Source organism: Colletotrichum graminicola (assembly GCF_000149035.1).
Source record: "Colletotrichum graminicola M1.001 genomic scaffold supercont1.6, whole genome shotgun sequence".
Classification (NCBI taxonomy): Eukaryota; Fungi; Ascomycota; class Sordariomycetes; order Glomerellales; family Glomerellaceae; genus Colletotrichum; species Colletotrichum graminicola.
Genome location: NW_007361010.1, coordinates 1,185,982 through 1,202,635, shown reverse-complemented (window position 1 = coordinate 1,202,635; position 16,654 = coordinate 1,185,982). Strand labels below are relative to the sequence as shown.

General features: G+C 54.9%; 4 protein-coding genes across 4 annotated transcripts; 2 read left to right on the top strand and 2 right to left on the bottom strand.

Annotated features, from left to right (window-relative positions):
- Positions 1-548: 548 nt before the first annotated feature.
- On the top strand, positions 549-1,118 carry GLRG_02378 (APSES domain-containing protein; the record flags this gene model as incomplete). The annotated part of the gene is made up of 2 exons (XM_008093036.1): positions 549-905; positions 1,098-1,118. 2 exons carry the CDS (start codon positions 549-551, stop codon positions 1,116-1,118), a joined length of 378 nt encoding a protein of 125 aa, XP_008091227.1.
- A 4,888-nt stretch (positions 1,119-6,006) lies between these two features.
- GLRG_02377 (uncharacterized protein) lies at positions 6,007-7,050 on the bottom strand (the record flags this gene model as incomplete). Its single annotated transcript, XM_008093035.1, has 1 exon — positions 6,007-7,050. One exon carries the CDS (start codon positions 7,048-7,050, stop codon positions 6,007-6,009), a length of 1,044 nt encoding a protein of 347 aa, XP_008091226.1.
- Positions 7,051-9,547: 2,497 nt separating this feature from the next.
- On the top strand, positions 9,548-9,949 carry GLRG_02376 (uncharacterized protein; the record flags this gene model as incomplete). Its single annotated transcript, XM_008093034.1, has 1 exon — positions 9,548-9,949. The coding sequence occupies one exon, from the start codon at positions 9,548-9,550 to the stop codon at positions 9,947-9,949; it is 402 nt and encodes a 133-aa protein (XP_008091225.1).
- Positions 9,950-13,927: 3,978 nt separating this feature from the next.
- On the bottom strand, positions 13,928-16,186 carry GLRG_02375 (DNA topoisomerase; the record flags this gene model as incomplete). The annotated part of the gene is made up of 6 exons (XM_008093033.1): positions 13,928-13,960; positions 14,017-15,350; positions 15,398-15,567; positions 15,617-15,795; positions 15,850-16,047; positions 16,106-16,186. The coding sequence occupies 6 exons, from the start codon at positions 16,184-16,186 to the stop codon at positions 13,928-13,930; spliced, it is 1,995 nt and encodes a 664-aa protein (XP_008091224.1).
- Between the last annotated feature and the right edge of the window lie 468 nt (positions 16,187-16,654).

Genomic DNA, 16,654 nt, shown 5'->3' with positions numbered 1-16,654 from the left:
AACTCGTACACCCTCATGATGTCTCTTGAGAAGTATATCCCCAAGGTGTCTGAGGACAATGTTAGTGCGCTTGTATGAGTTTTCCAAAGGCAACGCTCACAGCCACAAGACCCTCCATGAAGCGCTCAAACGCGTTCAATACCTTCGCGTGTGCATCATCAGTATCTGAGGTGAAAAATCTGATCGTTTCTGGGCGATTCTTCTGCTTATTAATTACTTCAAGGTCCGCCTGCCGAATACATATAAGTATGACACTAACAATAAGAAACCTACTTGGTCTGACGTTATTGAGACTATCTACAACCTCGCTCAAGACGAAGAGCAGAAGACAGAGGTTGCATCATACTGCAAGACTGTGCCGACAACCCTAACCACCTCCTCTTCTAGCACCACTCCCGCTAAGAAGGAGGACCGCGAGGTTTGCTCCCACTTCAACAAGAACCACACTGCGGCAAGATGCCGAACCGCTCGCCCGGAGCTTATTCCGCTTGGCAACCCTTCCACGAAAACTCCTGAGCGGCGCCTGCCCACCAAGCGCAACCCCTTTGATGCTCGAAAATGTGCCATCCTATAACCACGTCGTCACCCGCCGCCGCCTTACCCAAATACAGCTGCCGGCCAGCCTTGCAAACGGCCAAGGTGGCGTTTTCTACTACATCTATCTTGGCGTCCCCCTGCCCAAGGGAATCGTCTGCGAAATCTTCAAGTCCAGCCCCAGCGCCTTCTTCCTCATGCGCCGGAGCCACGACAGCTTCGTGTCCGCCTCCGGTATGTTCAAGGCCATCTTCCCCTATACTGAGGCCTCCAAAGAAGAGGCCGAGCGCAAGAATATCAAGTTTTTTGCCACCACCAGCCCCGAGGAGACGGGCCAAGACATGATGTCGAATTGCCAAGTCGCAGCTATTGTGAGATTACTTTCGCTCTCCTTAACCTCGTATTTAAAGAAAGGTACACACACACACACACTCTCTCTCTCTCTCTCTCTCTCGATAAGTGTATGTTGCCCTCCAACCTCTCAAAGGCACCCACGACAACGGTATTCTTTCACTTTCAGACAAAGGGAGATGGTCTTAATATGAGATCTTTGATGACTTTAGATAGCCGCGGGAAAGCCTTGAAAGTTCGACTTTGAAATCCAGGGCCGGAAGGTCAGCTTCTGCCAGAGAAACCATTCGAAAGGTTCTGCCATTCTCTTGGAACAGTTGCGTAGATGGCCATAGGGAGTTCTTCAGAAGCCAAGCCGTTGGCTAAAGATTGCAGAATTATGCGTCAGGGCTCTGGCAGAAGACTTGTCTAGCGAGGATCTCCTATGCCTTCTGCATGGATGGCGATGTGTTGCTGCATTATGATGGCAAAATAATGTGGTAGGCAGAAGAAGTCATTCCCCTATTTTCCTCTTTCTGCCTAGGTCTCGCTGAACTCTCCACAAAGGTAGCCTTTGAATGAACGAGTGTGAGATACTCACACCAGAGGGTAGGATATCAGGGTTGCATGTGGTGCCATCTAGAAGCTAAAAATGTCCATCAAGCTAACGACGACGTCTACCGTCCAAGACGGATCTCAGTTGGCCGCACTATTTCCGGGCCGTTCGTACCTAAGAGCGGTGCCCACAACTATAGGTTTCCAAAGCCATCATGGGAAAAGCCATCTCCGCTCCATCTAGATGATTCCAGTGAGGGCTGGTTTAGGGGTTAGGTCGGTGACGACTAGCGAATACCTGGTGTTGTATATTCTTTTGGCGTCTGCTCTCTCGTCCAGGCCACTATTCCCAGCCCTCCCCTCCTTAACAAGCAAGAATCTTCTATAAGTAAAATGAGACACAGTCTCTGGAGACAACTGATGATTAATAACTTAAAGTCAACCCGAGCAGCCATTATGGTTTACAAGCTTAGTGCTTCGGCGCGAAATCGGCTCTTGTTGTGTGTGGACCGCACCCCACGGGACAGTGGGAACGCCGCCCCCACCCATGTACCCTGCAGGCACCCCCACAGACTTCCAACCTTGGTTCCTCCTTGAACACCATGCCTTACACGAACCGTGGCCACCACCATCTATAATTTCATCTACCTTCACCCACGTCACCGCCATCTGCACTTTAATACCTTTGGTCGACCGCAAATCCATGAGAAACAAACATCTTTCCTACGAGTCACCATCTTCAATCATACAACCATCGCTCACGTTTCAGTCCCCGCCCTCGCTTGACGCCCGCTCCAACCAAAACCCGAAGGAGCCCCTCGCCTCTCGTGTGTGATCACTCTATTCGACAATCATGATCGTGGGACAAAGAAAATTCCAGCTCCAGCTTCAGGAGAATACTCTGCCTTGACACAGCAATCCCCATCAACTCTTCTACTATGGATCATCAATGAGGCCTTCACCCAAATGCAATCCAGGGAGGACTCGAAAGGTTTATTGACTGCTGCCCTTTCTTTTTCCGAACTTTGAACTTTCCCTTACGGATAACTATTCACTAACTTTCTTCTACCTTCTCTTCTCAACCACCCTGCCCACAAACGCATCAGAGAAACAGCAATATTGCGTGGTTATGCAAAAACGGTTTCCAGCAGCAACACAGAGGCAAATCTCGCGCTTGAATGTTCCATGGTCAATGATGATGACATCTGAAAAGGTCTGAGGCCAGCGTTGGTACACTAATTATCCCAGAGGGTTAGCCAAAGGCTAAGTGGGCTGCGTCTCCCCTCAGACGAGATACTATCCTCATCGCCACAGCTCGGAAAAAGTCGTAACGCCCGGAGGCAGTCATCATTGGGGGTCCTCACAAAGAATCTGATGTAGGACATGGCCAATGATGATGACACCTGAAAAGGTCTGAGGCCATGGTTCGACTGAGAAAGATTGTATGGAATGGTAGTCAAGAACGGGCTTCTTTTGTAACCAAGGATCGGGTCTATATAGTCGAAGTCAGCTCAGCTTCGCTAAAAGGGGCATGGGAAGGCAGCACATGTTCGAAACCTTACCCAGTCTGATTTTCAAGGACAGGCAGCGGATGATGCAAACGGAGGGATACGGACAACAGTCGGAAGACCTTGAGTGCACCGAGAGGGTACGAAAGAAACCTAGAGGCAGGACGATGGTCTGGCTTGATAGCGTTCATTCTGGCAATGGAGGCAGAGAGAGGCATTGATTTCAAACGATGAAGAACAGATTGGAGGACGAGGAGAAGGCGATGGACGATGGGGTTGAAGTGGGAAGACGAAGATGTCAAGGAGAGGAAACAAGCCAAGCACCAGACCAGGAGTAATCTTATACACGTCTGCAACTTTTTGAACGCAACTTCCCTGACATTGAAACCAAGACTATCTATGTCGATGCGGAAGGCCATGGGTGGAATTCGGAAAGGCTCCCATATTCGCACGCGCACCTGGAAGTTCTTCCATCCTCGCATGGGCAAGCGAGGGAGTCCTGAGAACCAAGTTGTGACAGGGACGCATCCACGTAGAGAAGGATACCTACAACCCGATGCCAAACCTGTTCTAGTTCTAAGTTGACAAGAGCAACCCCGCCGCCACGACCCTGCAACTTGGAGAAGGCGCAGGCTTTTCCACCTTCATCAGACCGCAGGTACGAACAGCTGACGACGTCAGCAACAGCCGGCAAGAACAGCGAACCCAACGTCCGGGCCGCTATCAGGTTGACAAGGGGACAGGCACGGTTGACGCTGGCTTCCTTCCGGTCATGTCACTCAAAATACCCTCATCCCCTTCACACCCCCCCTCGGGCGAGGTGCGACCCGAAAATGGAAACAGGACGTCCAGTTTGTCACGGGAGGTTTATGGTCTTTTCCACTGGTACTTGGGAAGCCCTTCTGCGTCGTCGTTCTTATCTAGGTAGCCAAGGCTCGTGCATGTTCAGGAAGCTACTTGAGCTCGTTTGGCAATAAGTCTCTCACGAACTCGGGTCTCATTCAGTGACTGCTATTTGAGCAGGTATGAGGCATCTTGGATCTCAGCAATACGCTCAGCGACGTTCCCCGAACCCCGATCGGCCATCAGGGGCCATTTGGCTTTACATTCCACCCCACACATCCCCGGTGTCTAGTTTATACCAACATGTTTACTACGGGTATATAATGAGAGACTGCCCCGGCGATGGTCATTGGTAATCAGTGACTTGGAGTTAATCAGAGCAATCGTTATGCTTTACAATCTCAGAAACTGCCATCCGGGTTAGTTTTTGCGCGAGATCGACACTTGGTTGTGGACCCCTCCCGCCAGCAAAGCGGGAACGCCGCCTCCGGCCATGCCCCGCCGTCAACCCGGAGTTTTTTTATTGGAGATTGATATCTTGCTGGTCCCCGCAGCTACATGCGTTCCGGGGCCCGTACGGAATATAACCACAGCGACCCCCGGGAGGCGGACGGTGGGAGACATGACTGCCGCAAAGGGTTGAACGGCCCAAGACGCGCAAACAGCCGCAATCCCCTCGAAGTAGTCATTTATCGCCTCGCCACCCGCCCGGCATCATCACCCATCCGCACGCTCGATTCTGATTACAAAGCAGAAAGCTTGATAAGCAGAGCCGCACGGTGAACCCATACAACATGACGTTGGAAAGCCTCACTGTTTCGTCTGGCAAAGGAACGGCTACTGTAGTTAAAAAACGCTTGCACACAAACACACACACACATCTCGTCATCTACCAGTGTAACCTAATGTTGTCGGGACGAGGCATTTAAGCCGACGCCGTGGCCTCGTGGTGCCCCGAGATGGCATATTCCTCGAGTATGAGGTGACGTCACTTGGGCATGAACACATGGCACGCAAGCGCACGTCAGATGAGAAGAAACATTAGCTGATGGGACGAAACAGTCACGAGTTCCATTCTTAAGAGTGCTAAGCCTAGCTAGCTGCTCGTAAGCCCGGAATACCCACATCCGTCCTTCACCAAAAATAAGTGGAGGGGGTTGTTTCCCTTTTGTTTTTGAATTTTCTCAATTCCACTGCTCATCCTCATGTCCCAAAAGACACAGTGCTCCGTAGCCGATCGGTAATGACAATATCAGCGAGCCCGAGCATCACCCGTTTTTCTTCCAACTTGCGTCCTGTCCTCCGCGAGAGTTGCTAAATAGTCAAGCTCCGGCTGACTCTTCCAGTCCGCCAACACATACATAAATGTGTCGTGTGTTCATATTCAGTGTCCTGAAGCCACTGGATATCCATAATGTCTTCCTCGTCAATCCGCAGGATAATTAAAAAGGTGTTTCGAAGCGCACAAAGCAAGCGCATGATGCGATGGCTGATGAGGTGAAGCTCGCCAGCATAAATGTTGTTGTGATCCTCCACGGCGTGTTGAAGTGGGGATATGCAGATGTGTAACAAAAACAAAGGGGGTATGTGCAAAAAAGTGGTATACGCATGAATGGGAGAGAATCGAAAAGTTTGTGTAGGGGGAGCAGTGTTGTCAGGCCAGCCCATTCCAACCTGTTGTCAAAACCCTGTTACGGCCTCCGGTGTCCTTGGCCATCGCCGCCGGCAAAGCCGATGCGGCGAACCTTGTGATGCAGTGCCTCGGCCTCTTCTTCGCATCATGTCGCGATACGAGACAGTTGGGAGAGACAAGAGGAAGGCTGTTCCAAAATGGCTGGCCGGCCTGGGTGTAGTGTGTCGAAATGATTTCGACCAAGAAAGTGTTGGAGCATCCTCCAATAGAGCCGTAATCGTAATGCAAAGTGGTGCCCAATGCCACAATGATTGCCCTTCGCGCGAGGGCGTTGTTTGCCGTTCCAAATGCCAGGACGCCGAACCCATGAAATTGTAGAACCGCCGTGTCATGACACGTCTTAGAGTGGTGAGGTGTGATCTAGGGCGCGCCGGCCAGATCAGGCAGGTCATGACACGGCATTCTAGCCTTGGCAGACCCCGGCCCGACCACAGTTCGAGCCCAAGAGAACCAAAAAATAGAGAGATGCTTCCTCATCACTCAAACAGACCGATCGCACAGCGCAATCTCCATCCCCCAACGCCGTGCTATGCAAAAGTGGTATTATACAGAGCCCAGCCGCAGGAGAGCCTCCACCGCATCACGCTCTTGTGCGTCAGACGGGGCCCCATGCGCTGAGAAGTCGAAAGTCAAAGGTTGGTGGGAGCGAGCCATGCCCGTGGAGACGGTGCGCATGCCGAGAAAGCTGCGCCCGGCAGACTGAGCTGTAGCTCCAGCGGTGTTGTAGGACTCGGCACGAAGAGCCGCGGCTCCTACAGCAGCCCAGTCCTCGTCGTCAGTGGCATCCTCTGGGTCATCGTTCATGTCGATATCGTCATCGTCCGGAGCCTCGGAGCACGAGGCGGAGGCAGAGCCATCCAGGGACATTTTGTCCGCTTCATTTTCCATCATCATGGCGTCGCGATCGTCGTGGGAGAAGACGACCGAGTCGCCGGCGCTAGAAGAGGCGAGGTTCAGGCGGGACCTGTCCATACCACGTCCGCCACTCTTGTTAATGGGGATGCCGGATCGGTAGTCGGTCGGGGGCGAAGACCCTCGTGGAGGCTGACCACGTCGTCGGGCATCCCACCGTCCCCAGCCTACCTTCTCGAACTCCACATCGCCATCCAGGCCGCCACCCTCAGCTCCGCGACCCTCCAAAGCTCCGACCACCAAGCGGCGCGCCTTCGTTGGAGGAATCCCAGCAAAGCCTGGCACCGACGTCGTCAGATAGCCCATGATGTGGCGGATGGCCAGAGGGCCGTGGTTGAGGAGGATCTCGGGAAGGTGATGCTTGGCCAGCAAGGTGGTGCTGATGGAACCAGTCGCATCGTACGAAGGCGACCGCGAGGCTTCGCGCGCGAGACCACTAGGGTCGTCATGCAGGTCCAGATCAGAGTCGATGAGCTCGAGACTGGCCTTCTGGAGCTGGGCCTTGAGGCCGTGAGGCGGCAGAGAGGGCGAGATGGAGTTGGGAGGGGTGGGGAGGGCTTGAGATCGTGTCACAGTCGTCGCAGGAACACTCCGAGCCGCTACAACAGTTAAGTTGTCTCGACCCATGTCGGAGGCCTGGTGGATATCGCGAACAGCAGCTGCCATAGTCGCCATGATGTCGTTTAGATGTATCTTTAGCTTCTAGACGTGTCTACAAGCGAAAAACGAGCATTAGTTGGGAATCTTGTACAGAGGTGATGCAGAAGACGACGACGACGATCGGAATGAGGGGGGTTGAGGGGTGTTATCTCGCGACAAGGGGAAGAAAGGGTGGTGATGGTTGGGTTGTGGTGTTGAGTCACCCAGGGCACACTGTTGACGTACTGCTAGAAGCGGAAGGGATGCGATGCAAGTGTGGAACTGTGCGGGTAGGCTCAGTTCGACAGGGTCGGCTAATGACGGGTTGGCAGGTCAGGCAGGCAGAGCTGTGGCTGTTGCGATTATCTTGACTGTGACAAGAGAATCTCGTCAGTATTGGTGTGTGATATCTTGGTGATGTTGTGTTTGCAATGAAGAAGAAGAAAAAGAAGAAGAGGAAGGAAAAGGGAGGGTCAGGAAGTGCGACAGCCAGGGCTAAGTAAAAGGGCCGTGGACGGATACGGAGATGGGATGGGATTGAGAGTGACAGACAAGACTCACCACCAAAACCTGACTGAATGACTGAGAGCGACACACACACACACACACATACGCACACTTATTCGCCTCTCCAACACACACCTTCCTCGAGCAAGCACCACGCCCACAGCACCAGGAGCAGGGTAAGGAAGGAAAAGGTACAAGAGATACAAGAGATACATAGAGAGACCTGGGGCGCGTGGAAAGGCAGTGGCCGAAGGGGGGGGGGGGGGGGGGGGGGGGGCCCAGAGGGAGCCACAGAGCCCACTGGAGGTACCCACGGCGCCGGACGGATGCAACCCAGGATCAAGGTATCCGTCGTAGAGGATGCGGTACACCCATGTACCTCTCCTCTGTTTCCAGGTGGGTAGATAGGTATGTAGTGTACGGATACTCCGTACCTAGTACACTACACTCGGCAGTCGTGTCTTCTCCCAGATGATCAGATGGATCACTACGATGGAAGACCGGGAGAAACGTCAATCAAGGCCGGTCCTGTACGCCAGATGCTGCAGTACCGCCTGGCCCTTTTTTTGCCCTGGCAGCAGCGGCAGAAAGACGCAAGCCCAAGACTTGGCCCGTAGAGCACGCATGCACCTTACCCCGAACCCGCCAAACCACAGCAGCGGCAGCAATAGACAAAGAACGCCGCCGTCGGGCAGGAAAGGAGACGGAGCGAAGGGGAGCGAAGGCGATGGATGATGGATGATTAGGACCGGCGCGCCCTGGGCGTGTGAGTTGGCCACGGGGTGTTGATGTGTTGGTTGCTAGGTGGTGGTGACTGATGGAGTGTGTGGCTGGTCAGGAAAGTGGCTATTTCCCTGCACTGACACCCAAAAAAGGAGTGGGCGGATGAGATGGAAGGTACGTACCGCTACCAATGCGAGGAAGTAAAGGGATGTGTCGTTATCTTCGCGCTTGCTTGTGTTGCCTGTGGGTTTCGCCTCCACTTGCCCGAGAGGGATGCGAGGTATTCTTTTTACACAGTGTGTCACTACTCAGGCGCAAAGACTGTGCTGTGCCATCATTGCTTCTCGCGGTCTGTCTGTCTGTCTGTCCTTCCTGCTTTTCGATTCCAGCTGTTTCGGGTAAGCGATTACCTAACCTGGGAAGGGTGAGCTGCCTTTTGTGACGATTACTAGCATATTTGGATTAATCGCTTTATCTGCCTGTCGACCACAAACCTTGGATGTGACGCTTCTTGTTCAACGCTTGTGCGTCAGCAACCTTCGGTCCGACGTCCTTTCTTATCCTGGCGGGCTGCTACCTTGACGTGCCTACCCTTTTGTTGGGTAATGACATACACACACACACACACACACACACACACACACATACAGAGAGAGAGCTCTTTGACCTTTGGGCATGGCTGATTGCTTTCTCTTTGATGGAGGTAGCGAAAAGAGGCTTGACCGACAACACACGACAACCACGCAAACTCCGTTAAAACCCCACCGCCTTAATTGGCAAGCACCCCCCGTCCCGTAACCTCCAAACAATCCACATCAACGGAGCTTGGGTGGGTTCCAGTCTCCAGAGTTGTCTTTCCAAGCTTACCGCCAACCGACCATCGATCGCCATTTTGCAGACCGACACCTCGACGTGATGGCTAGTATAGTTGTCGACTCACCGCAACTAAGAACTAGATAACTAGAACCCATGATGATTTGGGCCGTCGTCCGCGACAGTCCATGACGGACCCATCAGACGTCCCATGTGTCGTCCTCGTCTTCACTCGTCCACCCATGCCGAACCCCGAAGCTACTGAAACGAAGTGCCCACTCGTTGCTTTCCCCGGACTGCCGATAGGGTCATCCGGTGGCCGGTATCCAAAGAGAGAGAGCATGGCACATGGGTGACGAGGGGGGGGGGGGGGGGGCCACATCCGCGGCCTTCCGGAATTGCAGCCAAAAATCCACAATACCCCCTCGGCTAGCCCAGAAGCAAAGAGAGGCGACTCCATCGGTATCTAACCCCAACGTCGAGACCAGGTATGGCCTCTTTTGCGGTCGTGATACACCACCACCACAGGGTAGAGAGACCGGGGCCAAAGGGCGGCATTGGGGCCCAGTACCAGATCGCAAAGGAGGTCCCCTGGGCCGGTGACAAACTCGCAGTAAAGTCGATGCTTTGTATCAAGGTCCCCTGCCGAGCATCAAATGTCGACGAAACTCCCGCCCACATCCAGAGCCACGGCACTCTGAACTTCCCGTTCGTCCTTTCTCTATGCTGCCACAGGGAGAGATGGCTGGCGGCCTCTGATGATGCTCGTCAGACCACCGGCGCCCTTATTGGCAAGTCATTCAAACGTCAAAGTCGAAACCTTGGCGTCGGCTACAGCGTCGGCTACCCTACCACCAGGAATCCAACAAACTTGTCGGGGGACGATTCCTGAAGCCTTGAAACTTTGATTTCCAAATCCCATGCCCTTGCGCTGTTCCCATTCTTGTTTGTCCCATCCCAATACAGAGAGTACCGGATACACTACTCACCCCCCTGAGAGGTCCACCGCCGATAACACAACTTTGACTCATGGCATTTGAACTTTCCTTGGGCCCCCGTGGTCCCTCGAATGGCGGTCGTGATACACCTACACACACATTTGGGGTCCATGATAGGGTTCGAAAACCCCAATCGCGATGCCATTCCCTCCCTCATCGCACACACACCAATATTTGTCGCTATCGTGCCTTCAGCAAAGTGCTTGACGCCTGTACGTACTCGCCAAACCCACTTGCCTTAGTCGGGGTATCCAAGACGCCGCCCTGTTCCCGAACGCCCCCATGCTACTACCTATTCTCAACCTCCCCGGTCAATCGTTCCCATGTCCACCCATGTCCACCCATACCCGGGTGCCCGCTGTGAGACTCGGCCACGGGATCGTTCCACTGGAGCGAGCAAGTGCGCAGCAAGCATAAACAGGCGACGACAGCAGACCAGCTAGCGACATCGCATTGCTTCGGTGGGGAGCTCTGGGCGCATGCGTAGTGGCCAATGCCATTAGATGCGCGCTCGCACGCGCGGAAACACTGGGACGGACGGACGGGCGGACGGACGGACGGACGGATTAGTGGACGAAGCTCTCTCTATTCACTGTTTGTTCAAAGCACCTACTGCGCCGGGGACTGCGACAGGTGTCGTCATCAAGCGCAGACTTCGGTCTCTCCCAGCAACTGGCGCCAGCGGGGCCAGGGCGCATGGAAATATGCCCCCATCCCCTCGTCAAAACAACAAGGGCAAACGAGACCTCTTCATCACCGCACGGCGCACCGAACTCCTTTTTCCTATTAGTGTGAGCGACGTTGCAAAAAAAAAAAAAAAAAAAAAAGGAAACAAAATAAAAACCCCAATATAGGGCGTTCGAGACGGGGGTAAGAGGGAAAAAAATCATCATCTGCCGTTTGGCGAGATTGGGAATTCCTCTCGCGCCCCTTGCAAAAATGGACGGACCGTCTAACCCCCCTTTTCTTTGAGGAATGGAAGCATTCGAGGAAGAAAGGGAACAAGGCACCCGCTCCGACGGGTCCCATTGCCGACGCCCATCAAACGGAAGGCAAGTGAGAGACAAGAAGAGAGCGAAGAAGAAAAAAAGAAAGCATAGGCGAGCAGGGGGCGCGCGCTCATGTAAGTGAACCGACTGTCCGGACCACTGCAATCTCCTCGAAAAGGAAGGGGGAAAAGGCCACTGGCCCAGCCCAGCTCGGCCAATTACTGTACGTTAGCATTGTTCTGTTCCTGCTTCTCTTCATGTGTCTCATTCCCCCTCATTTCCTTCTCATGTCTCACGGGCCAACCGAGACTGCCCAATGTCGAGGACAGACAGACAAGACAGCCTTCAGTGTGCGAGAAGGACTGGACCGTCGTGGCCCATTGCCGGTCGCCAAAGGGAGAGATAGATAGGCACTCACGGCATTACACAGCTACCCTGCCCTCCGCCCGCCTCAAGCGCGTTGCGTTGCGACGCGCTTCTCTGACACGGCTGCAATGACACCTGGACCTTGACTTTGGCTCGTTCCCAGCATCATCAGCCCAGCTGAGATCCAAGGCCACACACCCGCACTCACTCAAAACCAGGAGGCCGACCATACCAAAAGCATACACATGTACCCGAGGGAGGGGCGTGTCCCTAACGGTCAGCTGCTTCGATGCTGCATGGGAGGGGGCCCTTTATTGAGTTTGCGCCGTTGACAGGCACGTAGCCACCGGGTACCTCGCGGTACTCTCTCCCGTCCACGGCTCTCTCCCGCCCACGAAACCCACACCCATCGCGATATCTCGCCCTCTCCACCCGCAGATACACAAATACCACCACAACTAGAAATAAAATAAAATATAAGGAAAGGAAGAAACCAGACCAGCCCAGGAGGCGCAATGTTCGCAGGTGTAACTCGAAATGCCACGGAATCACAGGTACTCGTCTCATGCGGAGAGCTGAGCTAGGTAAGCGCACGCCGCGTTGCCCATGCATGCATGCATGCTGGCGTCGATAAGGTGATGATAAGCCCGTCGTCTGTCGTCGAACAAAACCCATCCCCGCCCTCCTTGTCGCCTCCTCCTCCCTCCATAATTCCCAATTTCGTCCTCCCCCCCCCCCCCCCCCCCCCCACTCCGGCTGAGGCGCGCATCTCTTTGGGTTTACACACGCGTCCAGCAGCAAGCGTCCTTTGTTGCCCCGGATTTCGTAGCCCCGAACCAAGAAGAAGACGACCATCGAGTGCCCTTTCGTTCCCCGCGCCTGTAGTTTCTCGCCCGCGCTTGTTCCTCCCCCCCCATCGGTCGAATCCGTTGCTTATTCCTCGTCATCCTTCACCCGGGCCCCGCTTCACATGTTCCCGACCCGAAAAAGGAAAGAAGAAAAGAAGAATGAATCCTTCCTCTTTGTAGTTTATGTCGCCAGGTCCGATTCCGCCCCCCGACTAACCAAGGTATGTCGCTCATGTATCACCCCCCTCTCTTCCTCTCCCCTTCCCCTCGTTAGGATGAGGTGATGGGTAAGATGCCATGCATCCCGTATCGGGATACGATGCGGGTGTCTGTTCGGTACCTCGCGCTCCTGATCCGAAGAGACCACATCGCGCTGGAGGGACTATGACTACCGTTGGGGTTTCAACAAAAGCCCGGTTTCCTGGCCGCAGCACGTCGTGGGCCCTGGAATTGCTGATTTGTATCGACACACACACACAAAGAGAGAAAGAGACAGAGTCAGGCTCTCCCCCGGAATTCGCGCATACAATCCACGTCGCACGCCCACGAGCGCAGCCATCACGTTGCGCCCGCCGTCTTATCTGATTGGTCCCACCATCAGCCGTGCAAGTCGTGTATCACGCCGCCCCAGATTGCCCCCCTCCCTCCTCCAAGGCGCAAGAGCCACAGGGCAACCATTCTTCGTTCCTGGAAACCCTGCGTTACGACCAGTAGGGCAAAATCGAAGAACAACAGCAAGTTGACTAGTGTGGTGTGTGTGTGTGTGTGTGTGTGTGTGCCTACTGGTACCTACGTTTCGCCGTTGTGGGCACGTTGTTTCTGTTTCCCTCGTCGGCTGGAGCCCACGACGAAGCAGTCGCCGGACATGTCATCGTCGATCGTCATCGAATCAGACTCGCCCGTTGTGATCCGTGTCCGTCAATCCACCGACGAAATCCCACGTTGTGGCATGCTGCGTCGTCGAGGCTTCGGGCTTTTACACTGCAAGCTTCGATTCAACGACGCCCCTCTCCCGATGCTGCCCTCTTCTCGCCCGTCCACCTCTCTCTCAACCCCCCTCCCTCACCGAGACGTGGGTCTTCGACAGCTTGTCCGCCCCCCCCCCCCCCCCCCCCCAACCATGTGCGACTACTCGGCCTGTAGTGCCCTCCGCCTTTGGACCGATTCCTATCCGGGCTACCCCTCCCACATCGCGCCGTCACCACTACAACTCGCTGCAGTGACCTCTCACCCCGCTTCTCGTCCAAGATATCACGGCGGCGGGGGGGGGGGGGGCTCATGTCACACCCCCTCCATGCCCTCTCTGCGTCTTCCCGACCTCTTCCGTTCACCTGCGTGGTCCCGATCAACCGGTTAACATGAACCGGCGTCATGCTTCTGCTGCTGTTCCTCAGAGCAGCCTTGGTCTTTGGAAACGTGACGATATATCGCGCCGTCTGAGCTAGCCAGCCGCGCCGGTCGTCGGAACTTGGCAATGCGCCAGTCGTCACACCCACGTTTGGATTCTGGTGGGCACGATGGATAAGAAAGCCTCGACCCGGGATCCCTGTTGCGCAATGGAGTCATGCTGCCGCGACAACCTCGCTTGGGATCATCCCACTTCGTTTCGACACATGGACGTCTTGTTGAACCAACAGGGCTGTGAGCCCTTATCTGGATCGCCAAAAGGTTACGCGCCAATCGACATGTATTCGCGACACGCCTAGTGCCATGGTCAGCGCGCGTGGGCAAGTCGGCCATGGGGAAACCCTGACTTACCGCCTTGAGGACGTTGAGGCGCTCTTGGGAGTCCCGGAATACCTGCCGGTACTGGCCTAGACTTTCCCGCAGCACGGCGTCCTTGGTCATGCGCCCGTCGCATATCGCCTTCATCTTGTTCTCCATCTCCTTGCGCAAGAAGGGCTTGCCCAGACTCGTTTCGAATTCCATGCGATCGAACCCTGTGATGAGTGCCACGCCGAGCTGTGTCGGGATGAAGACCTTGAGCCCCCTCCGCCCCCCCGCCGACGACGCGCCGCGACCCCCTCTGCCACCCCTTCCGCCGCGACTGCCACGCCCCCCGCGACCCCCTCTGGCTGGCGGCGACGGAGGCCCATCCTGGTCATCGTCGCCGTCATCGCCGTCCTGGCCACGTTGGCCGCCATCCGCTAGCTGGACGTACTCTCTGTCTTGGATCTTCTGGATGTGCTCTGCCATCGTCGCGTCTGTACCGATCCCGTTGGCGTCCATGAGGGCGATGAGGTCGGCTTCCGTGAGGTATCCGGGCGGGCTTGTCTTGCCATCCGTCATCATCGCCTCTGTCGGCTGGAAGGACTCGCCCGGCGTGAACTGCGGGAGCTGCGCAGAGTCATTCCATTTTTCGTAGACGAAAACATCGAGGTAGTTGCGCTCCAAGACGACCAGTCCGCGCGCGTGGAAAGTCTCCTCACCGTAAAGGATCTCCACGTCTGTTGCGAGGCCCTTGGCGTCGTCTGAGCAGCACGCCAGGAACCGGCGCACGACGTACTCGTACAGTTGCTTCTCGTCCGGGTTGAGCACCGTAGGTGCTGCGTACGTTACGGGATGGATGGGCGGATGGGCCTTGTCATCGTGTTTTCCCTCGCGCGGCTGGTGAAAGTTGCTGTCTAAGAGACCCTGCGCATGTTCTCCCCACCTGTTGTCGGACGTTTGCTTCCTGACCAGCGCCTTCAGATCCATGCCTTTGTCGAAGCGGTCTGTCTCGGTTCTAGGGTAACTGATGAACCCCTTGTTATAGAGGCCTTCCGCGATTGTCATTGCTTGCTGTCCACTCATGCGCAAGAGGCGGGTCGCCGCTTTCTGAAGCTCGACGGTCGTCAGGGGTAGAGGCTTCCACTTCCTCGTCGGCTTCTCCTGGACCTTTGTCACCTTGGCCTTCTTCGCCCTGATACAGCGCTCATAGAGGATGACCACAGACATCCGGTCGAAGAGTCGGTTCCGTGACCAGTTAAAGTTGACCTTCTTGCCTTCGCGAGAATGCATGACCTTGATGCTCCAGAACTGCTCGGGGACGAAGTTCTGAACCCGAAAATATCGATCGACAACGAAGCCCAGGGTCGGAAATTGGCACGATCCTAGGTGTGTTGTTAGAAGGTATACGAGAACCAATGCAAGAGCTTACCGTAGCTGATGGTTCGTTCTTGCAGAGGCCCGCCAAGCGGTCGAAGGCTGATAGTCAGGAAGCGGGTGAAGGCATAACCGATTCGGAGGTCCAGCTCGATTCGCGCATCCACGGCGTCGACTTGCTTTTGGTCTAGGTCCGTCAAGCGTCGTGCAGCAGTCAAAATATGTCTAGGTCGTGTCAGGAATATCGCCATCCCACAGACAAGGAGATACATACGCTCGCTCAATGTTGCTGAACGTGGCGCGCTTGACGGCAATTCTGTTGTTGCCTTTCTTGGCGGCATTGACAATCTCCTTTCCGATGTGCTCTCCCTCTCGATCGCAATCCGTCCAGATGATGAGAAGCTGGCAATATCGGGCCTGGCGTTCAATGTTCTCGGCTACGGTCTTCTTGTCCTGGTAAAGGTCAGCAACTGCAGCATAAAGAGAGCAATATTAGAAAGGTCATACCTGTGGCACCACGGTGACGACTGGTGCTGTGAATAGGCTCTCAGGAGGTGGATGCGACCAGTTCTTGTTCTCGTCGGTGAATTCGAGCCCCGTGAGATGGCCAAGGACAGCGGTCATGGTAACGCTGCAGGAACCCCATGGTGCGCCAAAGTCGAAGTCGAAACCGTAGTTCTTGATGTACTGAGAGCGCGTGTTGTGCTGAAAGAGAGGTGAGTCTCGGACGGGAATACGGCAAAGAGTCTGCCCGGGCACTCACCACTTCAGGGTTCCGTCCTGCCAAATGGCCAGCAACGGCCTTGGAGATGGACGGCTTCTCTGCGACACAGAGGACTTTCATGGTCTCGCTTTAGAAGCAGCGTGAAGTTCACGAGAGTGGAGTGACGTATGATGGAGGCGGCTGGTAATGCTTGCTCGCATATTCTGGACATTCATCCACGGGTGTCTTGATAGAAGTGCAGGAGCACGATACGGTAAACTAGTGTCCTGCCCGAGGAGACGCGTCCTTGATAGGCAAACGCGTCAAGCTCTTCTCCTGGGATCCTTTGGCCACGGCAACTTTAAGACTTTAGGAGCATATGGAATGTGTTCAGTGCAGCCGGTTCAGCTTGCAACTGTTAGGTTCTGAACCTCGCGTCTTCCCAGTTTTCTTTGTAACCCTGAGCCGCGGGAACGTGTACAAAATGTGGCGTCTTCTCAGCGAAAAGTGAAGTTTTAGAAGGTCGAGGTGAGGTTCAGCTGCCCCTCGTTAGCAGCCTGGTGCACCCCACAGCGGGGCTGCCGCGCTGATTGGAGCTGTGTTTGGAGC